This window comes from Coturnix japonica, chromosome 5, assembly GCF_001577835.2.
Source record: "Coturnix japonica isolate 7356 chromosome 5, Coturnix japonica 2.1, whole genome shotgun sequence".
In the NCBI taxonomy this organism is placed as follows: Eukaryota; Metazoa; Chordata; class Aves; order Galliformes; family Phasianidae; genus Coturnix; species Coturnix japonica.
This window is the reverse complement of record NC_029520.1, coordinates 35,251,243-35,268,156: the sequence shown is the minus strand read 5'-3', so window position 1 is coordinate 35,268,156 and position 16,914 is coordinate 35,251,243. Positions and strand designations below refer to the sequence as shown.

The window sequence follows — 16,914 nt, the reverse complement described above, 5'->3', positions numbered from 1 at the left end:
CCAGGTTTCTTAGGAAACCAGACCTGTTTGGTCTCCAATGGTGTCAGCACCCAGGGACAGGATCAGATGATGTTCTGGCTGTGAGAACCCCCAGGAATATCAAGAGGTGATGCCAGATCTCTGGTGAGTGTTCTCCTTCCTTCTGGGTTGGTCCCGCAGGTTGTACAGCTTTGTATGAGAAAGGCAGACTGCAACATTTACAGTCAGAAAGGGGCTGAGAAAGAAATGAGTGCATCAGCTTTATTAGTCTTCAACAGACTCAAACTTTTCCACTGCCTATTTGCCCGTGTGTTCCACAATAATACGTGGTTTGTGAACATACCAGCATTTAGTGGGGCCTCAAATCAAGTATTCATTTGTCTGGCCAAGTAATGGTGGTGCCAGATTTGGCTCGACGCTTATTATTTTATGCTATTTATGCTGAGGACTCCATAACCTTTCCTAAGGGGCTAAAACCAAAGCTGTAACACAAGAGGATTTCTGATGGAGGCTGAGCAGAACTGATGCATACATTTGGAAATCTTTGAAGTTATTTAAACTACACTATGTATGAAGGCTACTCTGAAAATAATGCCTCCTATTCTATTATGTTGGCTTATAACATCAGAGGCAGCTGTTGGTGATATATAATGTTGGTGATATATAAACATATACATATAGTAATTATTATTTACCCCCCATAGGTTCTACATAAACCTCCCAGCTAGTCCAGTCATTAGAGGCCACAGCAGGGTTACATTTGGCTATAAAACAAAATATGGTGCGTGAACCAGTGAAAGGTTTGACCCCAAAGCAGACCTCTGCCAGCTTTGATTCTGTTGCCAAAGTTTGTAAATATTTTTCTCTAGCATAGGGCAAACAACAGTGACAGTCCAGATCCTTGCTTGTCTGTGGTTCTGGCCAACATTCTTCTCTATTCCAATCCACTTATCCTGATAACTTAGCCTGGTGTGGGCCAGGCCTGAAGATACTCGTTGAACTCTCAAAGAACAGCTTTGTTTTAAACTCCCTGGCCGCTAGCCCTAGCTGTCACAGAACCTTCCTCTGGAGAACATCCTTTATTTTAGGCAGACACCAATGGTGGTTTGCCTGCTGCAGAGGGATATAGGGGACTGCAGACCACTGCTTTACTTTGACAGACGTGTCTGCAGTTTTGGCACAGGGATTACACTGGTTGGTGCAGAGGCAGGGACAGCGTGGATCTCATTGACCTAAATGCAAGAGCCCATCTTTAAGGCAGTTTGGAAGAGGGTTACTGAGCTCACCCTCCAGAGGCGTGCTGGGTGTCTTTCCTAAGCAGGAGGGGAGACACCTGGGCTGGCACAAAGCGTTACTCTGAAAATATGAGAAGCTTTTAACTTGAAGCTGAAACCAGCCTCTAATAAGTGAGAGGCAATAACCAGTACGGATATAGGATCACAATGCTCCCTACCAGATGACAAGGGTGATTTTAACAGACATCGCAGTTCAGTTCAGTTAGATTTGACAATTCTGTACATTACTATGATACATTAGAAGTATGTATTTGGTGCATAGAGCTGCAGTGACGCTCAGTTTGATGTTTGCCTTTGGATGTTGCACGCAGCCAAATGTGGAATAAAACCAACTATTACAAACGTAGCTCAGACAGGGCTTTTTCCCTGGAACCGTCTGGTTTCAGCATGACAGGCCTCAGCTTCACACTACCACAGAAGGAGCGTGTTCCTGTGCTGGTGCTTCCAACGAGGCGTTGGAACAGCGTGCCTGTTCTCTGCAAGGTGTTGACTAATGTGGTTACAGGTTTGTAAGACCTGTAGTGAACTGTAATTACGAACCGCCTGGGACCAGAAGGGGCTTTATGTGGTGCTTTTCCAGGGGATTACAACTTCTGTATGCTTTTGGAGAACAGACCGCCAACTTCCATTTGAAAGCCCTCATCCCATACTGCGAACCCAGCCGGGCCGCCCGGCGTCAGCGCCGTCACCCGGCCCCGCGGGAGCCCGGCCCCGGTGTCAGCCCCACCCCGGCCGCGGGGCCATCCCACACGCCTGCCCCGACCTGCCCGGCTCGTCCCGGCTGGGCGCGCAGCGAGGCCCGAGCCCGAGATCGGCCGGGCGAGGTGACGGCGGCGGCGCGGTGAGTGGCTGCGCGGAGCCGGAGCTCGGGCCTCAGCCCGTTGCTGAGGCGGGGCCGGGCCGGCGCGTCGCCTTGCTGGGGCCGAGCCGCCGGAGGAGGTCGGGCCGCGCCGCGCGCTATGATCGGCACCGTGCTGTGCTACGTGCTGCTGCCGGCGGTACGGCTTCTCCGGGCCCTGCGAGGTAACCCGGCCCAGGGCGGGCGGCGGCGGGGCCGGAAAACAGCCGGGGGGGCGCGCGGGGCCCGGCCTTCCCTGCGCTGCGCTGCGCCCCGGACAAGGCGGCGTTGCCTCCTCTCAGGCGCCGCCTTAGGACCGGGCCGGGCCTCCGCGGCCTCCGCTCCTCGTGGGGGAGGCCCTGACGGGTCCTTCCCCAGCTCTGCCGCCCTGGGTGCAGGGGAGGGGCCCTGAGCTGCCCGGAGTCGCTCTCTGGGGTAGCGGGGCCTTTTACGCTCGCTCGTGTGCAGCTCCGTGCGGTTGGGTTTGGAGGCAGGTCCCGATCCTCTTGGAGGTTCTTGAGCGTGCTGCCTCGGAGCCGCTCTGCGGGTCTGTCAGAGACCTTTGGAGACGGCCAGCTCTGAGGCCTGGCAGCCCTTAAGCACCTTCTGTTGAGTCTGTGCAGGTTTCACCTGGTTTCCCCAGTCCAGCTGTGGCTTCACAGGCCCTGGTGCCGTGCTCTGTACAGCCGTCCTGCCTGAACCAGTTCTTACGTCTGTGGCAGCCGCTGCTGCAGGCTGGTTCCATGGACATTCAGCTCTTGCCTTATAAGCTTCTGTGATAGCCACGTTTGTAACGATGTGCAGAAGAAGTACTGTGCTGGTATTTGTGACAAACGTGAGCTTTGTTGCAAATGTACAGAGGGGGCTTGTGGGTCTCAGTGCTCCATTTCTGACGCACGCAAAAAGCTTTGACACAGAAGATACCAGCAGTGCAGGCCTACGGGGATATTGCTGACCCCTGTCTGTTACTGCTCTGAGAGAGTGTTGCAGGGGTACAGCAGAAAAAAGGGTATTTGTACACAACAGAAATCTCTGCTTAGTGGTGGGGACTGGTATCTGTGTAGGGTTTGTAGCTAAAGATCAATACTTGGCTGATTGGCTCTAGTGTGGCCTGAGTTAGAATTGCGCTTACTTGAGTTGGTAAAGGCATTGTGCTGTACAGTTGCAGTGACTGACTAAGAGCTACCTATGGACTGCTGGCTAACATTAAGAGGCAGGGGAAGTTTCTCAGATTGGAACTTTGTTTTTCATCAGAGAAGTCATCTGTTTGCATTGCTACACTGAGTGCTTATATACAGCAAATTCATTGGAGAAAAAAACAAAGGTGAATGGGAAAGCATTGTCATCTGTTTTATGTTTTGTTTTGTTTTTAATGGCAGATGCTCTCTTTACCTGTCAAAAGAATGTGCTTCTGGCGAAGAGCACGTCCACCCAGATAGAAGGTATCTTTGCTGCAACTAGAGGAGAGTTGGTCCAAGAAGAGCAAGAAGCCCTGCTCCAGCAGTGGCTGGAGGAAGGAGCGGGGAGTTCATCAGCCAGTGACAGTGCTCCAGTAGTGGGAAACGTATCGGCTACATCCACCAGCGCCTGGTTAGAAGGTTCAGAGCTATTGATGAGTAGCCTTAGCGACCTGAATTCAGCTCCAGAAGTCGTGTGGTGTGCCAGTCAGCAGCTCACGGAGCTATGTGCCTTGACTTCTTCAGAGCCGCAAGATCACGCAGTGACTAAACTGGAAAAAATACCAACAGAGGACACAGTGGCGGTAGTAGGCAGCACACCTTGGGCAGCTCTGGTGCCACAGGTGGATCACCAGATAGCCGGCTGTGCCGCTATCAGTGTAGAAGGGCTGAATGAAGACCCAGCGGTGTTGGCATGGAGTTTAGCGGGTGGCACAGAGATGGTGCCAACAGAGCCCCCTGCCTGGCCTGCTCAGGATGCTGTGCAGTTTTGTCCTCTCCCGGCAGAAATACCCTACCATGGTCAGTGGCAACAGCTCTGGATCTTGCGTTAGGAATTTGCTGTATAGAACCTGGTTAGGTTTTTGTTTCAGGTTAAGGGGAGTAGGTCTGGGCCATACAGAATTGATGAGATCTGCTAGCAAAAGCTATGAAGTGAGGTTTTGCCTAGGACTGGCTGATCACAGCTGGAAGCGTCTGCTAATAGGCTGTCAGGATATTGATACATTACTTCCCAGAAGCTGTGCCTGAATAGTATAGAAAGCACCCAAAAGCTTGTTGAGTTTTTCTGTATGCTGAACTCTGGTCTTCTGTTATCTCATTGTCAGTGTCAATGAACCAAAGGAATCCAAATAAAGCATCCGAAACCCAGAGTAGAAGAGTTAGGTTAGAGGCTCAATTACCTGAGCTTAGGGAATGATGCTGATATTCTGCATCCCAGAGGAACAAAAAAAATATGGAAGATATCCAGAATGGTGTAATTCAGCTTTGTTTGTTTTTTTTCTTCTTTTTTTCTCTTATTTATAGAGATTTTATGGAGAGACTGGGAGGATCTTACTGTCCAGCCTTGTGAGCTAGAACTGGGCTCAAAAAAAAATCCTCTCTTTGAATTTCGTGTCATGTCTTACAACATCCTTGCCCAGGACCTGGTGGAACAGGGCCATGGTCTTTACCTGCACTGTCATCCAGACATCCTGAACTGGGACTACCGCCTTCCAAATATTTTGCAGGAGATCCAGCATTGGGACCCTGATGTAAGTATGACTTAAGCACCGTACACGTTACTATCACCAGAATTTGAATGTTTTGTTTGATCTAATTGCATTGCAGCAGGTTTTTTCCCTTCCTTTTTTTAAGGTTGAGGAAAGCAGTAGGAAGATGCTGCCTACTTGCTGGCTGAGTGCTGATTCCTCTGAGGCTATGAGGCCTTGTGTGTGCATTTTTGTTTTGCTGCCTATTTTGTCTTGAGTGTGTTCTTGTAGCATGTAGCAATACTTTGCTAACAGGTTAACTTCATAAACAGCTGATGTGGAGGAAGAAGAGTGAAAATTACAAAACCATGACATATGTTTCTTGGGGGAAGGTTTATATGGCAGCACAGGAGATGGGGCTCACATAAGAGAGGACTTCAGAACTTTCTCTATTCTTTGAGCTGTCTTTGCGTGTTGAAGGAACTTTTGCCTCATCGCTGAATGACTGAGTGATAAACTAATGTGACCCAGAAAGTTATCACTCTCTAGATGGGAATTACAGGACAGAATTGCAATCATGGCCTTTCTGTTGCAGGGTTAGTATGCGAGTATACTTTTGCACTTCCTTCCTTCCCTGAAACAAGGTAACTGGCAAATACTGTAGGAGCGAGTGAGGTCTCTGACTTCCTTCCAGGTTCTGTGTCTGCAGGAGGTGCAAGACAACCATTACAGGGAGCAGCTAGAACCAACGCTCGCGAAGATGGGTATGTCCTGCTTTTATCTCTGTATTTCCAGCTCATGGTACTGGCTGACCAGTGCTTCCCACTTAATGTCTTTAAAGCATTCAGTCTTGAAAGAACTTTTCTTCCTTTTTATTTGAGCTGCTGGCCTTACTTCTGAACCACCTGCCTAGACTTTTACCCTTTCGTTTGCAACTGACTTTTCAGTTTGAGAGATCAGAGTAATAAATCTCTCCCTGTCCTTCTAGAACAGAGAAAAGACATGGTTATGAATTATAGGCAGTGATTACTGAGACAGAATTGAGTATAATGCTGCACCCAGAGCATTACAACTGTATGTTAGAATTATTAAGAGTAACTGTATATAACTAGGCGTAACTGTATGGTAGAAAGCATTGCACCTGAAGGAAGAAAGGTTGGAGTCCATGCTTCCCAAGCAGTGAGTCTTATGTGCCCCAGCACTGCTTATTGCTAGAGGGAGCTGAGGCCTTAAGGAATGCTGATAAGGGATGTAAAGTGTTATGTTACTAAGCAACCAGTGCTTTACAAGTAGGGTTGCTTACTGGCAGATGATGACTGATTTTATATATATACTTTTTTTCTTTAGAGCCTAGATCTGTTATAGAAAGCAGGCTGAAAATTAACACAATAGGAATGCATAGGGGTTGGATAAGTAATCCTTCTGTACAGGGTACTGTTAGTATGCTACTGGCTACTGTTAGCATAGCAGACTTCTACAAGTCTACTATACTTACTTGCTGAACTTGAATGGAAAGAGATCCTGAGGTAGCAGCCAGTAGCTTTTTAATGAGTGATGGTTTCTCTTCAGGCTTTGCTTGCTTCTATAAACGGAGGACTGGGAGGAAGACTGATGGCTGCGCAGTGTGCTATAAGCAAAGCAGATTCCAGCTGATCACCGTCAGCCCCATCGAGTATTTCCGGCCTGGCCTAGATGTCCTCAATCGGGATAATGTGGGTTTGGTGCTTCTGCTGCAGCCCCTGCTCCCAGAGGGTCTTGATCTGAAGGCAGTCAGTCCTTTGTGCATCGCCAACACACACGTGTTGTTCAATCCCCGTCGGGGAGATATCAAACTTGCGCAGATGGCCTTGCTCCTAGCAGAGATTGACAAGATTGCAAAAACTGCTGAAGGTCAGTACTATCCTGTCATCTTGTGTGGCGACCTGAACTCTGTACCTGACTCTCCGCTTTACACATTCATCCGGAATGGTGAACTTTTCTACCAGGGATTGCCAGCCTGGAAGGTAGGTGCCGGGCAGGACTGGGCTTGGGTGGCTCTTTACTGCTTGCTGCTGATAAAAGCATGGCTGTATTCTTCCTCTTAAAATAAAAAGTCGCAGTATTAAACTTAATTATTCAGGACTCATCCCCAGTGCCTCCAGCAGTGCTGAGGAAAGAAGCAGACAAATGTGTACACGTTGCTTCCAACACTGCTTTTTTTTTGTTTCTTTTGAGCCAGACCAGTGATAACAGTTACTTCATTCCACATCCTGGTTTTCCCTTGTTGTGGAGTTTTTGTTGCTGGGTGACTGGAAGTGTAGGGGAGCAGAACTCCACCAAGGCAACCTGAAATTTTTGTAGGTGTTTGATATGAAACCAGTTTTGCCCATGAAATGGTTACCTATGCTGGGCTCTTCAAGTGGCTACCTATTAGTTTATATCCATGCTTATTTATGTCTTCGGCTTTCGAGCAAAATTATCAATTCAATAACATATGTCCACAAAGTATGTTTGGTATGGTGACTTCTAGTTAATTGAATCCGTGTCCCACTGCACTGCCACTGTGTGGGCACTTTCCTGTTTTGTTCTTGGTGAGTGTGTATACATACACTGTCTATATCATGCAGAAGTTCTGCTGTGTGTTGCTAACATTTTCCTCTCCTGATTCTTGCCTCCTTGCAGGTGTCTGGTCAGGAAGACCTTTCCCAACAGCTGCATTGTCGGAAACTGCTGTCCCCGCTGTGGCCGAGCTCACTGGGTGTAACAGACAATTGCCAATATGTTTCTGTGTGCCAGCCAAAGAAAAAGGGTGAGCTCTAGTGTGCACTGAGCGTATGAGCTTGCTATGGATTCAGAGTCTGTAGACCTTGCTGTCTCCCAGAGTAGCCAATGCATGCGTCATATGATGCAGTCAGCAACAAATTCTATGCTTATATCCTTTTCCTTGGTATTTGAATTAAATTCAGTTTTTCTGGAATCCTGTAGCCCAGTATCTGCAGTCATATTTCTCTAGCCAGCAGCAGAGAATTCCAGGTAACCATTGCTCTACACAGCTTTTATATTCCCAGACTTAAGCTCTTGTGCAGTTATAAACAGTGTTTGGTATCCATAGCTTTCAACTGCAGGTGTTTGTAAGAGCAATTTTGGGTAGTGATTGAATACCAGTATTAGAAAGTGCCAGGGGGCCACTTTAAAACAGTAATTGTCCTTTACTGTTTCTAAAGCAGATTCTAAAAAAGGAGGCACACTAAATAGTTTTTGTTGGAAGTCTGAACATAAAATTTGTATTCAAACTGATTTGCAGCGCTGTTCTTTCTTTTTAGGCAGACTTGAGTTTCCTTATGTTGGGAGCACACTGATCTGCTTAAAAATCTCTTACACTTACAGTGCTTCAGCGGGAACGTTCTTAATTTGTCTCATCAGGCACTGACCATGATGGATGCATTGGCTAAAGGAATAGAACAGAGCACAGTTCCTGCTGTGTTTAGGTCATTAAGTGATTCCTGTTCTCATGGTGTAAGGGTTCTTGGTATTAGACTTGCTGTAAATGTGACTTTGCTACAGATGTTTTATCGTCTTAAATTGTATTTCTGTCTGCAGGCCGACGTAAGTACAGCCGGGACTTCCTGCTCCAGTTCCAGTTTTGTGATGTTGCCTGTGAACGACCACCAGAGCTGGTCTTCTTGGAAGGTGTGACAGATGCTAAACCAGGTATTAAGGGGTAGTTTTTGAGCTCACGACTCTCCCAGCTGTATAGTGATGAAAAACTGTTGGAGGTAATACCTCGTACAAAAAGGGAAGTCAGAAGGATAGCTTTCTGTGGCTGTGTGATTATTAATGGATTCCATGAGAGATCAGAGCATAGTCTTACTGCAGCACTGACAGTGTTTCTTGAGGCATGCTGGGTTTCAGACTCTTCTGAAGGCCGATTTAAGATTATTGTTGCAGGAGAACAAACCTTAAGATCATAACATCACGATGGCTGCGACATTGATGTCTCTGGATGCTGATACCCAGTAGACAGTACCTCACCCCATGCTTTGTTCCATAACTGGTTCTAATCTCTCCGTTTCTATTCTGCCTTTTTAAAGTTATACCCTTTGTATAAGCTGTAGGCTAAGGCAAATGAACTTTCTGCAAGAGTATAGGTTGAACTAGCCTGGGCTTTGATAGTATAAAATACTTTAAAGACATGTCCTTATTTGGACAGAATATGGCTATAGTGCTCTCAGAATGCTCCTGTTAGTCTTAGCTGGGGTTTCCTTTGAATGTTTTTCTTTGACATGGCTTTGGCTGGAAGCTATCTGTTCTCTGTGGGCAAAAGGACTTACTTTTGTCTCAGGAGAAGTTTTTCAGACTTGGAACAAGCAGCCTGTTCCAGTATCTGTGTACATCTGTCTGGAATCTTTTCTACTCCTTTGCAGACCCCCCTCCATACTGGCCCAAGCACACTGCTCCAGTGAATGACCCTGATCTCCAGACGTTCATCCCAAGGTAATTTGATGCACCTTCTGTGGCACTGATGTTTAACTTTCTGCAGCTTTGAAAATCAGCTTGAAATAAAGACTGAAATAATTGTGAGGGTCCACCCAGATCTGAGCAACTAGGTGATATTCTGGTAGAATTGGGTTGATGAGGTCAAGAATGAAAGGCATAGACAGGACTGGGTATTGGATACGAGGTAAGCTCATGGTCTGCTATGTGCAAGTGTGCTAAGTAATTCCGACTATCTTTCTGTGTACATGTTTGCAAACTCAGAAATAGTTTGGTGGGTTGCATCAGTAAGGGAACTTCCAACTGCACACGTGACATCAGCATGGAAACTTACAACTTCAGCTGTGACTGCAACACTGAACGCTGCATTATTCTATTTCCTTTCTTGGTAAATTCTGGCTGTTCACTTGCAGATCTGCAGGCATTATCCAGCACGGCCTCAACCTGACCTCTGTCTACAACCATTTCCTGCCACAGAGGGGACGTCCGGAGGTCACAACCATGCCCATGGGGATCGGCGCCACTGTTGATTATATCTTCTACTCAGCAGAGCCTGTGATGCATGGAGACAGAGGGGGTGAGTGTGTCAGTGCAGGGGTTGTCCCTGTGGTGTGGGAAGAGGCCTATGAGGTGTAACATAGTTTAGCTCTGTGCTGGACAGAGCATTCTGTTAATCTGGGGTAGATCTACAGGGTGTAACTTTGACTGAGGTGATGCACAAAGTAATAGATATCAGATATCTTGAGAAGACAGTGTTTGTCTTTCTTGTGGAAAAATTGAAGCTGCTCAGCCAAGATTCATGTAGACTTCCAAGGAAGCCAGAGCAGAATGCATTCTTCCTTTGTTTAACTATTTATGCTCCTGGTAGTAAGCAGTCCTTAGTTCAAGGCTTGGACTTCAGGTCTGACTGAGACCACACATCCTCCTTTGGAGGTGACTCTTGATAAAATGACAGTATCTCTCTACTACCTGAAATGGGAGTTAGGTTGATGGAAGACTGCGTGTAAATGCATCCAAGAATTGCCTTGGAACTGGTTTTGGATCATGTCAGGATCAGCTTTGGGGAGGAGGTTAGGAATGAATAAAATTAATTCCTGCTCAATGGGGAATTTGAAACTGTCTTTAGGACTTATGGGAAGTTCCTTTCATTCCACTGTAAACAACTACCTGGTGAATTTAGCATGTACTGGATTTTTTGTGCCTGCAAGCATATGAAACCATTGAACTGCATTATAGGATGCTCTCTGTGCATGCAGTTTTTGTGCAGGTTGTTTTTCTTCATCAGGGAGAGTATTGGAAACCACTGATAGGCATCCTTTTTGCGAGTCTGTAGAGTTAACCTGCAGCATCAGTCTACAACTGCTGTTTCCTTCTACTTTGTCAGGTCGCAGGCTGTACCGAGATGGAGTCCTAAAGCTGCTTGGCCGCCTTTCCCTTCTCTCTGAAGATGTCCTGTTGCTGGCAAATGGCTTACCAAATCCGTTTTGTTCATCTGATCATCTCTGCCTGCTGGCTAGCTTTGGCTTGGAGATCTCCAGCCTCTGAGAGGGTTAGTGTTGGTTCCCCTTTGCCTAAAGAAAATATATTCTGAATATAGCAGTTTGAGACTCTGGATTTACAACCAGCTTGCAAGAGAACTCTTTTATTTGATGTGCCCAAAGAGTCCCTTTCTGCCCTCGTGCCCTCACAAAAAAATAGGGATGAGTCAGTTGGAGCCCTTTCTGTTGGTATTTTGTGGGTCTCTGCAAACCTGTGTTTCCACACAGTTGTGTTCAAGCGTTATCATCTCCTAAAGGGATCCTTGTTCAACAGCTTAATTTAGAGTGCTGCAGGAACCAACCTTACTCCTATGTTTGTCCCTTGGTAAGATCTTCAAGGACCTGGGAAATACAGATGGATTGCTGTCTGCTTCTGGCTACCAAGCAGCAGGGCATATGTACACCAATATTCTTTCACAACAAAACAATGTCTCTTTTAATTCTGAATGATAGTTTATGAAGCATGGTCTTTAAGAATGTGGTGTTGCTTTTGAGAGTGGATCTGGTGTTTAGAAATAGGTTTTTCTTAATAATGGTAGGGGCTGTGTTGCTGGCAGAAGAGCTTGTGTACTTGAGTATTTTCAACAAGATCATCCCACTGAATGTTATGTGAAGAAAATTGTCTGGTAAGGCACGACAACCCCAGAGCCTGTATCTCTGGAGGCTCTTAAAAGAGAGATAAAAATTGGAAGTGTGTTAGAGGAAGCAGAAACGTCAAATGTGACAGTTGAAGGTATTCTGAATGCCCCTACCCTTCCTCTGTGTCTTCTCAATTCCGTTTTACTTCTCAGGGGACAAAGAGCCAACTGGTAGCAGCCTGCTGGGCCAGGTTATGGGCTCTCTGGAGCTAGCCATGCTTAGGTAGGTAGGACACATAGGACTGGCTCTTGTCCCTTTACAGATGATGGGAGGGAGGGGAAGGCTGTTTCCTTGGAGGCAGGATTGTCAGTCTCTTGTTGTCCACTTAGTTTTCTCAGCTTATACAGTACAAAAATACCCCCAAAACTGTACCCGGCCCTGAGGCACATTGCCTTGATTACCCTCATCTTTGGTGCTCGGTTTTGCTATGAGAGAGGAAAGCAATATTGGACAAACATTTCTAACCTTCTGTTCACAAACAAGGCACAGAAATCTTGTCCTGCCTCAGGATTTTTGAGAGGGTATAAAAAGACTTGAAATATCATTTGCTCTTTCTGTGTTCTACTGGGGGATTTACGTATTTTAAATGTTACTTTCTTTATTGAAAAATAAATTTTTTCTAATTTCATGAAAAATGCAAAGTAACTGCAGCACCTCGTGCTCCCGGCAGCTGAACCCTTAGAGGAGTTGTTCAACAAGGCTTTGCTGGCTGGGATGTGAAAGAGGCAAATGTGGATTAGCTACCCAGGATAGTAGTGATGAAGGATAAAGAGGGGGGAAAGGTGTGTCCAGCTGTTGTCTCTCATCACTTCCTCACATCCCAGAGGTCAGTTTGGCATCAGAGTTTATCTTGCAAAATGGTTTTGGGAACCGTCTCCCTCTTTCCAAGGAAGCAAATACTGTTGATCTTGTACAGCTTATTTCTGTGCACTGTACAAAAGATATGGGTTGTGCGCTCTGTTCTGACCCCATACAATTGTTAAGAACTGTGCATCCCCTTCTTGCCCCTGCTGTGTGGTGTTGTATTTGCCTGGTGATGTGTGGATGACTTTTGCTACCCTCGCTTGGATAATACATGTAAAGAGTCTACGTAAGTGAGCAGGAATGTGCAGGTAAAGAAGTCTGCAGCTTTGTTCACCCTAAATTTCAAAGGTAATTGTTCTGGTATGTAATGGGGGAGGGATGCAGAGCTGTGTATTTCTGCACATGTTTTTTCTCAGAGTTGCTCTAATTTCTTCAAGTATCTAACTCTGATTTTGTAATTGGTTTTATTTGTACAAGGGGGAGAGAAAACAGAAATCCGTGCAACTGAGAGCTTTATTTTTCTGCCAGGCTTTCTGTAGGTTGCCAGATAGCTGTCTGGTTACAGGTAACTCCCACCAGCTGGTAACCTTGTAAAGGAAAACTTGAGACATTGAATGATTAAAAGCAACCAACCAAAAGCAAAACAAAAAACACTGTGACATGTAGGACTGTTACTTAACACTGTGACTGTTTGCTTTGGTTGCAGCTGCTGGCCCAGGCAGTTAATGATGGTGTGTGTGTGTGTATGTGTGGGTCAATATCTTCCTGACCCTTTGCCACTTTCCACTCAGACCCACAAGCTGTGCACAGTTCCCTGTCAGGTAAGCTGCTTGTCCAAGCATTATTGCAACTTCTGTGATGTAGCTGAGCTTCAACATCACATATACTTCTTCTATTTCATTTAAGCCAAAGACTTGACTTTTCTTTTGGGAAACTTGCATGAACACATCTCTCAGGGAGGTTTTAAGTTCCAGCTGTTTTGCTGGAGAATCTGTTTCACAGGTCAACCTAACACTTTGTTTTTCAGTATATGTGAAATTGTATGGTACAGACTTGGAATACTTAATTTGCTAAACACTGTGGATATGGAATCAAGTGCTTAGAAACCCCTGGACGATGCCCACAAATCTTCTGCTTCTCTCGGAAGGATCCCAGCATCCTGCAGCTCACATAGCCTCGGCTCACACATTTTCTTGGGCATTCATAGATTAAACTGTTTCAGAAATGCAGCTCTAATAGTTGATTGCTGTGGTTGTTTTGAGCACTGTTCCTTAAGCTCTGGTATAGACTACTACAGACTTGGCCTGTTTCAGGAAAGAAAAAGTCCAGTTCTAGAGCAATTCAGAGTTAACATCAAATGGATCTGGAAACCTTTGAACGCCTCTTGATGTTGGAGGCTGTAGGCAAAGTTTGTAGATGGGATAGATGGAAATAGTCCCTGCCACTAACACAGCAACTAGGGGAAAACAGTGCATTCTCTGATGCTTTGAGAATATCACATAGTGATATAATAAGAGACTGGTAATCAGCAACTTGTGATTGCAAGCAGAATTAAGGTTCCAGATGTAGCTCTTAACACTGTTTTTTGACTGAAATGTGTAACTAGTTGTCATTTGCATAGTTTTCTGATACAGAGAAGCCTGTAAATAGTGATGGAGGGGGAAAAGGAATATCTGCTACAGCCAGAAGAAGGAAGTAGACAACCTATGTCATCTTCGTGGTAGTGGTGTAGAGCTCAGGGAGGTTGGTACTTATGGAAAGGGATGCCAGAGAGAACTGGCAGTGTGTGTAAATATCCTGTTATGTCCTAAGCTGCAGGAACGTGCAGCTGTAGAGGCAAACACAGTTTTAACAACAGCTTAGACTGCACCACAGCTGCGAGGCTGTATTTAATTATGCCATTTAGATAGAAATTGGACTTCCTTCTCTTTCTCGGTCTGAAGTTTATCACTTTGGGAAGATGCCCTTTGTAATCAGTTCTTCCAAAATATATGGGATAGGAGGAGTAACAAACAGTGTAATTTCTCTAATTTCTGTGTTTTTGTCGGAAAGTGAGCCTTGGCTGCTGCTTGAGGTCTTATTTTCCTGTGTCTTTTTCTTGTGAGGTATCTTTACAACAGCTGTTTTCCCATGACACTGGATGTAAGATCCAGTTATCTTTTAAAGTTACTGATGTTTATTTTTTTTCAGCGGTATTTTTTTCACTTAGAAGCTATGGGAGAATTATTTAGGGCTAAGTTAAATTAAATACTCAGTATTTTAATAGTGTCAAGCTGTAAATGGCTTCCTCATCCCTTATCTGAAAAGTTCAGTGGGAGGAGTGGGAGCTCTGAAACCAACACTTAGATCAGAGTAACTCTTGTTAAATAAAAACAGAAAGTTCAAGATTTACCGTTAGTGCCCTGTATGCAGCCCTGTATGCCTCGTAAGGCACGAGAAAATAGAGGGCCTTCGTCCCTCTCCTTTAAAGTCTCTTAGAGGACCTGAGAAAAGATGAGCATCTCAGAGATGCTCTTTTAAGGACAGATCAAGGCTGCTTTATGCTCCTCCTGATTTTGAGTGATGCTCTTAGTTAGCACTTTGCAGATCAGGGCTCTGCTAGAGTGCAATTTCTCCTCTCAGTCTTTACCATCTTACTAATGAATGTTTGCTGTATGTACTGTTAGGACTTTGCAGATAGCCAGTGTTCATCCAAATACTGATACTTCCATTAGGCTTCCTATTGTGCAAGTTAATTGAATTGCTGGACCACCTCTGTGCCTGACTGCAGCTGCTTGGATTGTAGTGTTTTTCATAGCTCTGTCACTGAGATGCAAAAAGGTGGACGATCGCTGCCATTGAAAGTACTGCATGATGTATTGAAGCCTGATCCTGAGTTTCTTTCTATAGAGAACTCGCCTGCTATAACAATAACAGGTACCTGACTGAACAGCCGGCATTCTTCAAGTTCTTTGCTTTAGTCAATTGTATGAGCTTGACTTCTGCTAAGTTGAGCTTTCTGCCACTTTCCACTGAAAAGAAGTTTCTAGTCTGGGAAGTCTTTCCTCTTTATTTGTTTACTTCATATCTATCTGCACATTCTTGTGCTCTAAGGGAATAGGAATGCCGTATAGTGGAGCCGGAAAATTTTTCCTAACTGTAGTTAGACAAACACAGCAACTTTTAAGGTGCTGAGGTGGCAATGAGCAAAAAAAACTGAACTAGAAGTTGGCATGCACCAGAACCAAAGATGCGTTTGTTCCATCCAGTCTTTCCTTTTACACACAAAAAAAGACTTAGCATCAAGCCTTGTTTTTCTTTTAAGTCAGCAGTAAGTCTGATAGTCTGCTGCCTTCTCCAGCAGTCTTAAGTATATTCATGTACTGAACGCTTTCAAGAGCTGCTCCTGAACTGGAAACTGGATGCAGCCCGCAACCACCACCACCAAAACAAAACAAAACAAAACCTCACTGTAGGTGTCAAGAGTTTATTGCTGCCAAAATGAAAATACAAATCAGGAAATCCAACTTAACTAAATTAATTGAAGCTTCTAATGGCCTGCTAGCCAAAGTATGTCATATGCCTTTCCATAATCCTGCAGTCCCTGTACATATGGTTCTTCTGGGCTTATTTCTGGTTTCTCATGGATTTCTGCATGCTTCTGTGCATGTGAGATCCTTGAATTTGCAGTCTTGGGCTTCTCACTAGTAGCTGGCAGTGCTTTTTGGTGGTGCTGTTTTATTATTTTTAATTAGTGCTTTTAACTGCTTTTCCCAACAAAGGTTTTTCACTGATGTCCAAGTAGGGTAATCTCTGATTTTAAAACCTAGAATTGCAGGAACTCTCTTATCAGGGAAATAGCCTGATAAAAGTGTTAGCAGAAAGTCTTACAAACACGTGAAGTTGAGGTTTATAGAAGTTGCAATGCTTAATAATTTTTTGCTATTATTAAACGTGTAAAGATCAGTAACAGAGCATGGAGAAAGAACCTTTCTGCTGTGGCTGAAGTCTGTCATCTCCTGGGCTTGGACACAGACCGTAAAGTCATATGATGGTACTATGCAACTACTTCCCCTTGAGAGAGAAATTGTGTTATTTGTATAATTAACTTAGCAAAGAGGGACTACTGCATGTGCCATACTTAGGAGTGACAGGGTAGGGGATGTTTATTGCTTTCTTCTGCAGTTGCATATGCTGTAAGCTTGCTTGCATACATCCTTATTACTCATTTCCCTAGAGAAGGGGTATGTTATGCCTGAAAGATGATAGCCTGAATAAAGTTGGATCCCACGTGCTGGGGAAATGCACTGAATGTCGCAGCTGACTGTCCTTTATTAACCCAGAATTTGTCTGAGAAGCCCTGGTGAGGTCATTAGTCTGGAAGGCCACTAAACTACACTGCTCAAAGAGAATTGCTTTTCTGGCCAGGAAGGGAAGCTTGATCATATGCTGAAGAGTAAAATAGAGCAAGCAGAGGCTTGTGTTAACTCTTCCAATATTGACTCAAAACTGAAATTTGTCCTGCCTCATCCGCTAACTTTCACCCTTGCAGATGGCAGCTGAGGAAGAAAATACAAATTTTAGCCTTTGCCACACAGCCACAGAAAAACTTCTTACTGTCTGGTAGCTGCCTTTATGTACAAACATACTTACCCTTCAGATGCTTGATGAAGGACGAAGGTCCCTCTTTGTCTTTTTTCCATGATGTTGCAAAAATGTGGG

The 16,914-nt window shown here is 45.0% G+C and overlaps 1 protein-coding gene across 5 annotated transcripts; it reads left to right on the top strand.

Annotated features, from left to right (window-relative positions):
• Positions 1-6: 6 nt before the first annotated feature.
• On the top strand, positions 7-16,499 carry ANGEL1 (angel homolog 1). Of its 5 annotated transcripts, none has more exons than XM_015865104.2 (10): positions 7-123; positions 3,492-4,091; positions 4,596-4,822; positions 5,454-5,523; positions 6,329-6,762; positions 7,421-7,547; positions 8,339-8,449; positions 9,163-9,232; positions 9,646-9,809; positions 10,617-16,499. In XM_015865104.2, the coding sequence occupies exons 2-10, from the start codon at positions 3,725-3,727 to the stop codon at positions 10,775-10,777; spliced, it is 1,731 nt and encodes a 576-aa protein (XP_015720590.1). In that variant the 5' UTR covers positions 7-123; positions 3,492-3,724; the 3' UTR covers positions 10,778-16,499. The 5 variants fall into 5 exon arrangements, with proteins under 5 accessions (XP_015720590.1, XP_015720591.1, XP_015720592.1 ...); XM_015865105.2 differs by lacking the exon at positions 7-123 and adding an exon at positions 1,988-2,115; XM_015865106.1 differs by lacking the exon at positions 7-123 and adding an exon at positions 2,166-2,297 and having other exon boundaries at positions 3,492-3,554.
• The last annotated feature ends 415 nt before the right edge of the window (positions 16,500-16,914 follow it).